The sequence below is a fragment of the Erinaceus europaeus genome, chromosome 10 (assembly GCF_950295315.1).
Source record: "Erinaceus europaeus chromosome 10, mEriEur2.1, whole genome shotgun sequence".
Taxonomy (NCBI): domain Eukaryota; kingdom Metazoa; phylum Chordata; class Mammalia; order Eulipotyphla; family Erinaceidae; genus Erinaceus; species Erinaceus europaeus.
This window is the reverse complement of record NC_080171.1, coordinates 38,319,440-38,332,864: the sequence shown is the minus strand read 5'-3', so window position 1 is coordinate 38,332,864 and position 13,425 is coordinate 38,319,440. Positions and strand designations below refer to the sequence as shown.

Here is a 13,425-nt window from a genome sequence, read left to right as displayed (position 1 = left end):
GTTACTGCTTGCACCATGAATCCACTGCTCCTGAAGCTTTTTTCCCTTTTGTTGCCATTGTTTATAGTTATTTTTATTGTTGTTACTATTGTCGTTGTTGTTGCATAGGACAGAGAAATCGAGAGGACAGGAAGATGGGGGTGGGGGGAGAAAGATAGACACCTGTAGACCTGCTTCACTACTCGTGAAGCGACCCCCCTGCAGGTGGGGAGCTGAGGGCTTGAACTGGGATCCTTTAGCCAGTCCTTGTATGTCACTACATGTGTGTTTAACCTGCTGCACTACCTCTTGGCCCCCTTTTCAACATTTCTAACCTGAATTTAACAGTCACACCTTAACATCTACTTACTCTTACTATTGAATTTTTTCCCTTTGAGTGCTGATTGTTTTTTTTTTTTCATTGCCACCAGCTATCTTCCAAAACTCACTATTTTCTCTTAGTTCACTTACTCAAGATTTATTTTGAAGCTGAATTTCAGGCCTTGTAAATCTTTTCTTTTTAAGAAATAGAAAAACAGAGCAAACCTGAGCTTATCTCTGGCACATGAGATGCTAAGACTTAAGTTAGTGATCTGGAGGTGGAGAAGCTAAGACTCAAAAGAGAAGTGAAAACAGGTGACCAGGAAAGAATGCAGGAGCTTGACACGGATATAGAGGTAGAATTGAAGTCAAGGTTGAAGCCATCAGGATGGTTCCAGGTGGTTAATAAATAGTAACAAAAAGGAAGGAACCAGGCAAGCTCATTTTCCAGGCCATGAACCAAGCTTTGCAGAATTTATGAATCCGGATATTCTAAATGGCCTAATCATCTGGGATGGCCCATTTTCTCCAGCCAAAAAGCCTATTCATCTTTATTATATGTACTTTATTGACTTCTAAATCTGAACCTATGATGGAAGACCCAGTTGAATGAGTGACGCAACGCCCATTCCCAACAGTCTCTTAGTTGGCCTCTTTCTTGGGTTAGGCATATAACACAGATCTGGCTGACTGGGATGGGGACATAAATCTGCTATGAAGTATCTGAGAAGGCAATTTCCCTAGTGTACCAGTCATTAATGGTCAGAACTGCAGCAGCCCTCTTGCCATTGTGATCAGGAAGAAATGGCATTAACATTTAGAAATGTCATTTCTCTTGTAGTTGTCATCAGAGTTAAGTGGCATCTACCTCTGGACTTGATACATGAAGGGTGTATGTGCAGGGGGGAAGTGTGTGTATGTGTGTATGGTGGTGGAAACTTGAGTGTTGGGACAGGGAGGAAAGCATGTGGGGAAGCTTGTTTACATTTCTTTAGCAGACTTTATCTAGAAATAAAAATCTTAATGTACCCAGTAAGCAGTAGTACAGGCTTAACAATGAGGTGATAGTAATGAGCTGGATTTGTATGTTGTTCATGTTTCTCAGTTCACACCAGTGTTTAGCTTTCTGAACTTCCCAGACCAAACAAGAACACAAATATACTTCTGGTAAGTCATGCCCAGAGTTACAACAATAGAAATAGATCACTTTCTCTCAGTTCCATGCATAGTAGACCACAGTTGGTAGATTACGTGCAATATAATCCAGTGATCAGCAATCTAGTTTGTCCCTAATGCTAATACTAAACACCAGGGGATCATAAATGAGTTTATTGAGAAATGTCCCATTTAGTCTATGGTAACCCCACTTGGCCATTCCACCTTGAATGTACCTGATCTTATTTAAAATAGTAGTAACTATTAAGGGAGTGACAGTCTTCTTTTTCTCCAGTGGTTCTGTGGTTGTTCTCAGACCAGGCAATCCTGTGAGTATTATGGCAGGAAGGAAAGCTTCTCAAGTTAAGTCAAGAAGCAAGCAGTGGGGGCAGGGATCACAGTGCCATTTGAATAAAAAAAAATATGAAAAAATGATACGGAATTACAGGAGTCTTTAAAACACCTACACACAGGAAAACCTTAAACTGAAAGCTTAAGTAAAAATGACACTTCTGTAAAGCACGTAGACACTTCTCTGGAGAGTGAGGGGACGATAGTGCCAGTTGGGTCAACAGCTGGAATAGGTTTTGCTTTGTTTTCTGGAAGACTTACTACCACTAACCCCAACTTCACAAAACTATTTAAGAAAAGCTTGTTTGTTGGTTTTTAGCTGATCTCAAAAGTCTAGATGTGTTTTTAAAGCCAGACAAAAAGCCATCCCACAGAGATCCTTTACTTCCTGCCACTGTTGAAATGGGTAAGATAGGCCTCTCTACCACTGCTATTCTTTGTCCTTAAGTAGAAGATGGCCTCAGATGGAAGAGGTAGATCTTTGTTAAATCCTTTATTGAGTAGCTGTGAAAATTCATTCTTATAGTTAACTACAACCTAAACTTGGACTTTTTTGAAAGGCAGATTTGAAAACTACCATCAATATGAAAATTAACACTAAATGAGACTGAAATTTCTGATTATGTGGAGACAAGTTTTATTTGTGGGGGGCTGGACAGTGGTGCACCCACTTAGGTGCACATAGTATGTGAGGATCTGGGTTTGAGCACTTGGTTACCCACCTGCAGGTGTCTCTTTCTCTCCCTCTCTATCAATCCTATCAATAAAATGGAAAACAGCCACCAGGAGCAGTGGATTCATAGTGCTGGCACTGACACCCAGTGATAACCCTGGAGGCAAGAAAAAAATTGTCTAAAAATAACCAAGCCCCCCTACTTTGAAAAAATGCATGTGCAATATATAAAGTGTTTTAAGGGGGGGTGAGGTCCATTCTAATACTTCCTTCTACATAAAAAAAAAAACCTGAAAGGGGCTTAGAGACTTCAAGAGAAGCGAAACTCAAGAATGAATACTATAGTACAAAATTATGGCCAAAAATACTGTATTTTTAACCAGCAAGATCATTGGGCATTATTATACAACATTAGGTGGTTTTTGTTTTTTTCCAAAAACTAGTTCCCATCCCCAAACAATAGACAATACATGCATTTGAATAACATTTTAAGAACAGTAAATATGATTGTTTTAAATACTGCAAGTTAAAAACGTTCTGACAAAATTCCCTAAATACATAGGTCTAGTAAGGGTTTCCAACTTGATGAAAGGTGAATTCAGCAAGTAGTTACATTTAGAAGTTCTTTGAGGAAAAGAAATCTACCAAAATCATGTTTCATTCAAAGTCACCTGACCATTAACCTAGTAATTTTCATTTTTCTTTCCTAAATTTTAAAGTATCCTACTGAAGAGGTACTTTCCTCCCTGCTTTTCTCCTGTCTACCAAGGCTTATATGAAAGTCAATCTCCTTTATCCAAGTAAGATACAAATTTACTTCACAGACTTTTTTAAATAACATGTAAAATGTTGTTTGCTGTTGGGTTGGAATCATGGGGAAATGGTAGAAGCATGATAGGTAAGGGAAAAAGGAATTAGTATCTGAGCACCTACTATGTGCTGTGTATGGGTATGCATACTTTGAGAGATGGTTCTAGAGGCAGAGTGGTATTGATTAAGTGCTGACAGTCACGAAGAAATCTGGAAACAGCTTGCTATTCCATGAGAACAAATGGCAAGTTTCAACTCTGTTAAACAGCAGGTGTCTAGTTCCTCTAATCATATACAACTAAACCATTTCTTTTCCTAAACTAATGGGGCCAAAATAAAATCCCAAAGACAGTTACCAGAACAGATCTATTAATGCTACTGGTGCTGGAAATAATGTAGGTGGATAAATACAATATTACTCTAGTCTCAGTACTTTTTGTGTCCGTAACCCCATATTTGCATCAATAGAGATGTTGTCAATTACCAATTAAGTCATTTCAAACCCTTATTTAATTTTAAGAAGAGCAGCAATATACATTACAATATTTGGGTACACTTTATTTTTATATGGGTTAACATTCTGCTTTATTTCATTTCATTCATTCTTTTTGAGAAAACAAAAACAAAGGGAGGTTGAGGGTATTCTGAGGGTTATTTCCAACCAATATCTGAGTCTTGCAGTATTTCATTATGCAGCCCTTTCTTCCCATTATTTTTATTTTTATTTATTTTTTGCAAATAAGTCATTTTGACCCAAATCCAGCATAAATAGCTTTTCACCGATTCCCAACTTAAGACAACTAAAATTTACAATCATGTGGCAGTATAAATTTTAAAATTACAGTTCATACACCTTGACAATCAAGATAGTCTGAAGTACAAAAAGTAAACTGCCCTTTAGCTGAATTACCTCTTTTTGTATTTTTAAAATACTAGGTCTGCTAGTTAATCTACAAAAGAAAAGTCTCAGGTGTTCTTCAAATACCTTTGATAGATGTCATCTGCTAGTAAACAACATATGCAGGTTCCTAAGATTTTTTCCCCCAGTCTCAATAATGATGCTGAACAGAGCTCTTTATATGGAAATATTAAAAAAAGAGAGAGACTAAACTTTAAGGGGACTTATTTACTTTTGAGTGGGTTCATTATTTCCCTTTGTTTCAGATGTGAGGCACAAACTTCTGAATTTAAGCTCTGTAAGGCATAGTACAAACCTCCAATTTGCAAATAAGGACTTGTCTATGGATTGGAACTGCCCTGGTCATGCACTCAGGGGGAACTCATCTGTAAACTGGTACACTGCAATGTGTTAAGTGAGTCATGAAGTGGATGCTTGCCTTGGTATGCTAGAGAAAGCTTTCTGAGTTTCGTGTTCTTGTTTTTGAATAAGACATGCCCAAGTCACCATGAAACTCGCCACAGGCCTCCATTACTCAGAGCATCCACAGTAGGAGTCCAGTGGCACACGCTTAGAATGCTTGTGATCACAATATAATATAAAGCATGAGTAAACTTTGTTTTTATACAAAACTTAAAAGAATCCCTTCCCACCCCTAGCCCCTTCAATAAAACCCCAAAGAAACAAACAAACAAACGAAAAAATAAAACAGAAAAAAAATCCTTTAGCTTCGATTGACTAGTGTGGATACAATTTAGGTTTCTGAGCATCGCTGCATTTAGGGTGATCAATTTTTTCCTTTCTCAAGAGAAGGGATCTTGTCATGCACCCTAAAACAAACAGTGAAGTCATAAACCTCAATGCTGCATAGCAATTCCTTCCCAATTTCATAAAGACAAATCTAATAATCTTTCCCTATTTTGCTCAGCTTCTTTGAGCTTTGAGATCAGGCTTAATCAACTACATCTACTATCTCTCTATTTAAATAGAATATCTTGATTCCCTAAAACTGTTAACATTTGCGATCTTGTGATGAGGTTTTCTCTATACACACTATAGACCTCCAAATGTTGTTTACTTTTTTTTTTCCTTCTTTTTTCGCTGCACCAAATTTAAGATTGCCCTTCCAGGCAAGCAGTGGTCTCTAGCTGTTAAAACATTTCCTTAGTGGATCACAATAGCTTCTAAAACTGCCTTTCTAATAAAGGCCACCAGAGAGGTAATACTAAACTGTGCATTTGCCAAATAAGAATATGAATTGTATAAAAGCTCATATTCCAACCCTAGGTCAAATGGCAAAAGTTCTACAAAGTTGGTTTCCATGTTTGTATAAAAGCTCTGACTGATTTTATGTATTATGCTATGAAATTACCTTTGGGTCTTATAATCAGTATACCTCTACTCAGGAATGTGCAAATGATTTTATACAGCACGATGCTAGTACCGCTCTGTACGATAGTAAGTTTTTTTTTTTCTAAATGGAAAAAAAAATCCCTAGTCAGAAATAAACTGACAAATTTACATTCTCCTCTCTTAAAAAAGTAAATAAAATAACATTATTCAAAATGTGAATTAGCTATAAGACATACAATACAATTACATAGATACATATCAATACAGCACATTCAATCTGCCAAAAAATTAATGATTACAAAGCCAGTATGGATGCTGCAATATCAAGAGATGTATGTACAATGATTAGAGCATTCATAATTGCACTATACCTACAGGCAGTCTGTTTCTTAATTACAGATGCATTCAGAGCAAAGGAAAGAAGAAACCTGTGTGTTTTGAGGCTCTGAGAGTAAATGAGAATGTTCCACTAGTCATCAGTTGTGGCTCTCATCTAATAAGCCACTGGTTGTCCTCCCTCTTTTGTTATTCCCCAGAAGTGATCTATAATGGAAATACAAATTTAGATTTGTGCCAAATAATGAATGAAACCACTATTATGATCAAATTCTAACTTCCCAGCAGACTTAAAACAACCATGATTTATTAAGTCTTACTTCAACTGAAGCTACTGGACAGAAGCTCATCAGTACATCTGCTATGTTGTGTTTTTTTTTCCTGAATTTGTTGAACAATTGCACATATAGAATACCAAATATCTCTCATACTAAGTTCAGTTACATAAATACATGGTCTATAGAAAATGAGAGGCTACTTTTATAAGTTCACAAATCTTCCTTAAGTTCAATCAGTCACAAGCTTAAAGTTCCCAAAGGCAGTAAACTAGCAGTGACTTAAAATTTTTACAAATTACAGGTGTCAGTATAAGACTACCAACCAATGTTTTTGGCAGACCTACTCAACTTTTAGAGAACATAACAAGAGGAAAACTGGCTTCAAATGAAAAGCAATAAGCAGATTTCATGTTTCACACAGGACACTTTTCAACATTGCTGATTTGGACACTTGACATGGTACATGGACACTAAACAATGTGATAGTAAGGGTAAAGAATAGAACAGACCATGAGAATAAAATTTACAGTTACCAATAGTTTGGCGCAATTGGTGTTTTCAGGTTCATTCTCAGCCAATTTTAGGTTTCACAGTCTTGCTCTCGCTCTTCTTAAAAGATACTGACTTTCCTTTTTTAAGTTTTTATTAATTTTAATACACAAAAGCCAGTTTTGGCAACATATACCCATAATAGAGGTCATATTTTAAAAATTGTGGCCCAAATACTAAGAGGGGGAAAAAAAAAGAGGAAAAGTTAGAATTGTACAAAAAAACAAGAACGACTCACGAAAAGGTTCTGTGTAGCAGCCGCTGGGGTAATGAATGTAGTGTCTGTTGGCTTATCTTTTTGGCAACTGCAATTGAAAGAAGATGAAAAAAAGAAAAGGGAAGGGAAGAAAGTAAATGGCACATGGCATTTCAAAAGGTAGGACTCCCGTGTGTCTCTGCACTTATCTTTTATACATTTCTGAGTAACCATCGTATGCTCAAAGGTAGAAATCTTAAAAGACACTAAACCATTAGATGGGCATCCACTGTCCCAGCTCAAAAGTGAGGCAAGACAATATATTTATAAAGAAAAAAAAGTTGTATCCAGAGCAATACATTTAAAACCATAGTATTAATAATTAAAATCCTTCAGCAAAAACTACAAATTGTTAATTAAGCTGATGTTGATGGCTTAAATCGAATGATATTGTCCTGAATCTATCATTCGAGAGAGAAACTTGCCCAAGAATGTAACTAGGATAAAGGCCATTATAACTCGGGAAAAAATCAAGAGGGTAGAGAGATGGGTTAGGAAAAAAATGGGAAATCAGCTTCATTTTGCGCAATAGAAAATAAAGAAAGGAACAAGTCTTATCTTTGTGAGTACATGACTGAGAATTTAAAATACACTGAGTCACAAGGTTTTGCCTAAAAAAAAAAAAAATGAGAGAGAGGAAATGTGCTGGGACTGTACTTCAGCATTCTGTTTTTCCTCTGAATAGTTTAAATAAAATCATAATATTTACTATAAACTCTGTGGACACTTTCACAGAGTCCAGGACGGCAATAAATTAGTATTATGCAAATTGTTTTCCACAGAAATACAGTCCCTCTTGTATAGCTTCAATAGCCCACCAGGGAAGGGAAGGGCGTGTGTGGAGGAGGCACAATTAGACCAGATTGTACTCCTTCAGATTCAACTGGAGGATGGTGTCCTTGACGGCAGCAAAGACAAAGCGGATGTTCTCGGTGTCTGTGGCGCATGTGAAGTGGGAGTAGATAATTTTGTCACTGTCTGGGTTCAGGTCCACGAACATCTTCAGGATGAATTCTCGAGCTGCTTGAGCATCTCTCTGGGGTCCTGTTGACCAAAAGAAGAGAAGGCACAGTGTGTCAGTTGATGTGTTAATGCACTTAGCCAGGATCATTGTTGATGAAGGTGACATCTGTCTTACCAGTTTGATCAGTCATGACCTGCTTTATCACTTTGTATGCCCCTCTACTCCCAGCCCCAAATGTGCAAGCTGAAAATGGGGAAAAGGCTTGAAGTCGTACTTCATGTTGGATAGCCAATTGTGCTGGTGTGATCTATATAATAAGAGCATTGGGGGCCAGGTGGTAGTGCCCTCGGTTAAGCACACATAGTGTGAAAAAAGATGGTACAAGGACCCTGGTTCTAGTCTCTGGCTCCCCACCTGCAGGGTGTTGCTTTGCAAGCATTGAAGCAGGTCTGCAGGTGTCTAGTTTTCTCTCTACCTCTCTCTATCCTATGCAACAACAACAATGGGAAAAAAATGGCCTCTATGAGCAGTGGATCTGTAGTGCAGGCACTTTGCTCCAGAGATAACCCTGGAGGCAAAAAAAACCCAAAAAACAACAGCAACCAAAAAACAACAGATAGGCAGTGGCAGATTAACAGGAGCCAGCTCTAGTATTGAGCACATCTTTGTGGCTTGTTATTTATGTGTTGCACCCCCTCCCCATTATTTTCAGTTTAATACCAAGACAAATTTCATAGAGGTTAGGCAGAAAGAATTTTATGCCCAAGGCATCAAACTTCCAGGTTCAAACCCCAGTTCCACCAGAAGCCAAAGTTTAGGAGCGCTCTAGTGAAAGAAAGGAAGGATTCTTCTTCTTCTTTTTTCTAAATGTCTTTATTTTATTTTTTTCTTGCCTCCAGGGTTATTGCTGGGGCTCAGTGCCTGCACTACAAATCCACTGCTCCTGGAGGCTATTTTTCTTCTTTTGTTGCCCTTGTTTTATTATTGTTGTGGTTATTATTGTTGTTACTGATGTCATTGTTGTTGGATTAGACAAAAATGGAGAGGAGGGGAGACGGGGAGAGAAAGACACCTGCAGACCTGCTTCACCGCTTGTGAGGTGACCCCCCTGCAGGTGGGGAGCCAGTCCTTGCACTTTGCGCCATGTGCGCTTAACCCGCTGCTCTACCGCCTGACCCAGGAAGGACTATTTCTTTAACTCCTCTCTGGTAAGACTCCTTCAGGATCCATAGCTTAGGCCTTTTCCCCCTGTTGGTTGAGATGAAGTCTTGAGAGGGACTAGGTGGCAGCACATACAGTAGAGTGCACATATTAAAATGCACAAGGATCCCCTTTCAAGCTCCTGGTCTTCACCTGCAGGGAGAAGGTTCACCAAAGGTCTCTCTGTCTCCTTTTCTGCTCAATTTGTGTGTCTTTCCAACATATACAAAAAGACTTTTTTTTTTTTTTTTTTGAGAACTCTGAGGACCTGAATAGTATCTCTCATTAATTCATCCTGAGTTTCTGACAGCCAACGTGAACACTCTTCAAACTGACCTTAACTGCAAATTGGGTTGAAAGACTACTAAAATAATGAGATTATTCTCATTTGATAATTAAAAGTAATGTTTTAAATTTGGATGTAAGTGCCCAGAAATGATTTTTTTGAGTCAAATAATCAAGATTAGCATCATATTAAATAAGTCACAATTAAAAATACTATGTTTAGTGACCCAGCAGGTGGCACAGTGGATAAAGGACTCTCAGGCATGAGTCTCCTGTTCAATCCATGGGGTTGCATGTGCCAGTGATGATCTGGTTCTCATTCTTATAAACAAACATGCTTGAAAAACTGGCATGTACCACCATCTGTGCTATAGTTTTCAATGTGCTATTAAGTTATTGGCTCCATATGAAGATAATTAGATTTTTAGATATGGAGAAATCTCCCATTTCTTTAAAGGAATCCTATTTTCTCCACTTGTGAATAAACTTCCATATGATCTTATACTCATGCTATTCAAGAAAGGTTTACCCTGTTTTTTTTTTTTACCCTAAAGAATGTCAATACTAGATTCTGGTATGTTTTAAAGTATAAATTATTTGAATAAAGTAAAGTATAAAGAGATCATCACAAACACATAGCAGGAACATAGCATAGAATTCACATTATGAACATTTTTGCAATTCAAATCCATGTGGAAATTGTAATTTCCCCTTCTGAAGAGAGATACAGACATGGTATTCATTATGATTAAGACCTTGCAAGTGCAGAAATGCAGAAGTATGGAATTCATATTACCATAAGCATGTATTTTTATAAGTATGTTAGTACAAGTGGGCCTAGAGTTTTCTCAGTGGTTGTTCATCTTTCAAGAACTTTGAGTTTCATGAAATGGTAGGTACATTTGCTTCGTGAGTGGCAGTGTCTTTTCTTCTTTCATGGTCGAGTTTACTACATGTGTTATGCATATCCTGGGGGATAGTAACAGTAAAAACATCTTCAAATGTTAATACATTTATAGTGGGCACATGAGAAGGAAAATGTTAATGGAGGAGGGGCTTGAGTGGTGGGACAAGAGATATATAAAGAGACTAGGAAGATGCCTGTAGAGAGAATAAAAACCAATAAACCAAACACTCATCTCAGAAAAGTCTTTTACTTTAGGGAAAATTGCCAGTGTGGTTGTGTGTGTTGCTAGCAGCTTGCAGTTTGGTGGGTTTGTGTGGAGCAGGCAATTCAGAATGTGTCCTGTTGTCCTATATGTTTGCATGTCATGAAAATTTAATGGTTTGGTGGTAGATGCGGTGTGGAACTATACACTTTAATCTTACAACTTACTGTATATCACAAATTTAAAAAGATGAAGGAAGGAAGTAACCTATAATGGCCTACAGGCAGACACTGTAGGTAGAGAGGGTTGTTTTCATCTGCTAATTCTCAGGTGAAGATGTGTGAGCAAGGCACACCTTGTAGGTGAAGGCAGATTCTTAATGCTCACCTCTGTCAGATATAGGTTTACAAAGCAAGTCTAGAGGGACAGGAGCTAGCTCACCTCACAAAGAATACACATTTTGCCCAGATTCAAGGCCCTGGTCATTAGATGGGAGCATCATGCAAAGAAGAAGCTTCACAAGTGGTGGAGCAGTGTTACTCCTCTCCAAAATAAAAATAAATAAAATCTTCCTGCTGTGATAGAGCAGGTTAACTATATAATTCAGTCACTCCCTTATGCAGCTTCCTCATGACTACTAAGGAATATTTGGCTTTTCAGACTTGGTACTAGGCTGGTAAGCTATACTGAGGAGCAAAAGTGAAAACACAAAGTATTTATACAAAAACATCAAAGCACAAAGGGGAAACATACTTGGAGAAAGGATGGGCACACACTCCTAACAAAAAAAGGCCCATTCACGGCCACATGCAGAAACAGCTCCAAAGTAACATGTCCAGAACCAGCACTGTCCTAAAGGTGCTTGGGATGAAAAAGTGGGTAAAACTAACTACAACTCTGATGTGTTCCTATCTTCATCAGAAGCTAGGCAGCCAAGGTCATTACCATTCTGAGGACACTTTTAGACAAATACAGTTGGACCATAGTCATCAGATGTCATATGGTAGTGTTGCCATTTTTTTTTTTGGCCTCCAGGGTTATCACTGAGGCTCAGTACGTGCACTACGCCTCCACTGCTCCTGGAGGCCATCTATTTTTCTTTCTGTTATTGTTGTTGCTATTGTTGGACAGGACAGAGAAAAACTGAGAGGAAGACGGGGAGAGAAAGATAGGCACCTGTAGACCTGCTTCACTGCTTGTGAAGTGAAACCCCCTGTAAGTGTGGGGAGCCAGGGGCTTGAAGAGGGATCCTTTCACAGGTTCTTGTGTTTCTAAACTATGTGTTAAGAACTACTGTTATCCTGTTGGTACACACACCTAGATAACAATGTTTTGGGGTTTGTATTCTGTATCAGGCACCATGACAAGTGATTTAGATTCATTCAGTTATTCTTTTTTTAATATTAGAAGCTGAGTAGTTGGATAAGCAGAGCTGGGACTCTGTGACATTGAAAGCTTGCACTCTTTTCTTTCCTTTGTCACCACTGGTGATAAAGTCTAGTTGGTAGAGATCTGTTTATAGGAAGAAAGGAAATAATGCAAGTCTTTGTGAATCACTCCTACTTCTGGGCCAACTTTTTCGTTCAGACAGAGACAGACATGACAGTAGTGGGGCTTCTCCGTGTGATGACAGGGCTCAAACTTGGGTTGGAACATAGCATGGCAAAGGCCCCACCTGGAGGAAGATTTCTTGTCACTATCACTTTTAAAAATCTTGCTTTTAAAAAAACATTTATTTTTATTTTGGAGAATGAGAGAGGTGGTGGTGCCCGGAACTAAATTTAGGGCCTCAGGCATGAAAGTCTGATACACTACCATAGGGAATATATTCCCAGTCCAGGTGTTACAGGCAGAGTGTAAGAATGGGGACATTCTGGGGGCAGGCAGAGATAGCATAGACTCTGAGGTCTCAGGTTTAGTCCCCCACACTACCATAAGCTTGAGCTGAGCAGTGGTAAAAACAAACAAATACCATCCATAAAGATGATAGGACTTCACTGGGCCATGATGCTCCACAAAAGTATTTTGTTGTATCAGGTAACATGTTAAAAGTTTCATATATTAACTATCCTAACCTATAGAGAAATTAAGTGATGTGATCATGGTTCACAAATAGTAAATGTCAGATCTGTGATCAGAGTTGGGTAGACTGGCTTTAGAACATAGGCTCTTCATCTCTTTAAAGAGAAGCAGCGGTGGGTTTCTATGCAATGAAAGGACAAGGAGAAAGAAACTGTGATAGTTACTAGCCAATTTATGTGCTTGTGTCTGTATGAATTTAGGAAGACAAAACATTTCCAGCTACTGATTTAGCTAAGAGTGCTGACTTACCATCATATTCTGGAAAGTAGTCAACTAGGTGGGAATACATAATTTTCTCCTCTAGAAGATCTTTCTTGTTTAAGAACAGGATAACTGAGGAGTTCTGGAACCAGGGATATGTGATAATTGTTCTGAAGAGTGCTTTGCTTTCCTCCATTCGGTTCTGAAAAAAAAAAAAATAAATATAGTAGGAATTCTATGACAACTTGATCTGTGAATTATATTTCTTACAAGTCCAATTCATCTTCTACATGCATGCAATTTTTGTAGCCTTGGCCTGGCTGTAAATTTTATCAGGATGTGTGTATAAATGGTTCATGACACACAGTGGATGTTTTCATTATGCAAACTCTCAGGTTGATAAGCAGAGGACAAGAATAATATCTGCTGAGATAACTAAAAGCAAAGGAGAAAATAAAGCCTAGGGAATCAAAATGTATTAGACACAATGTCATAAAGTGCTACCAAAATTCAGTCAGGACCAAATATTTAAGACATGAATCAGGATCTAAATACTAGGCTTTATTTTGTATTTCCTAAGCAGTGCTTATTTGGATCATTGTGCTCAATGGGGAAAAACTGAAAG

General features: G+C 38.1%; 1 protein-coding gene across 1 annotated transcript in view; it reads right to left on the bottom strand.

The window, feature by feature from the left end:
- Positions 1–3,781: 3,781 nt before the first annotated feature.
- Positions 3,782–13,425, bottom strand: part of GNAQ (G protein subunit alpha q) — a 318,212-nt gene continuing 308,568 nt past the window's right edge. The window contains exons 6-7 of the mRNA XM_007516117.3: positions 12,849–13,002; positions 3,782–8,003 (exon numbers count right to left, since the gene is read on the bottom strand). Coding sequence (XP_007516179.1) covers positions 7,813–8,003; positions 12,849–13,002 — 345 coding nt within the window. The 3' untranslated portion in view covers positions 3,782–7,812. The remainder of the gene's footprint in view (positions 8,004–12,848; positions 13,003–13,425) is intronic.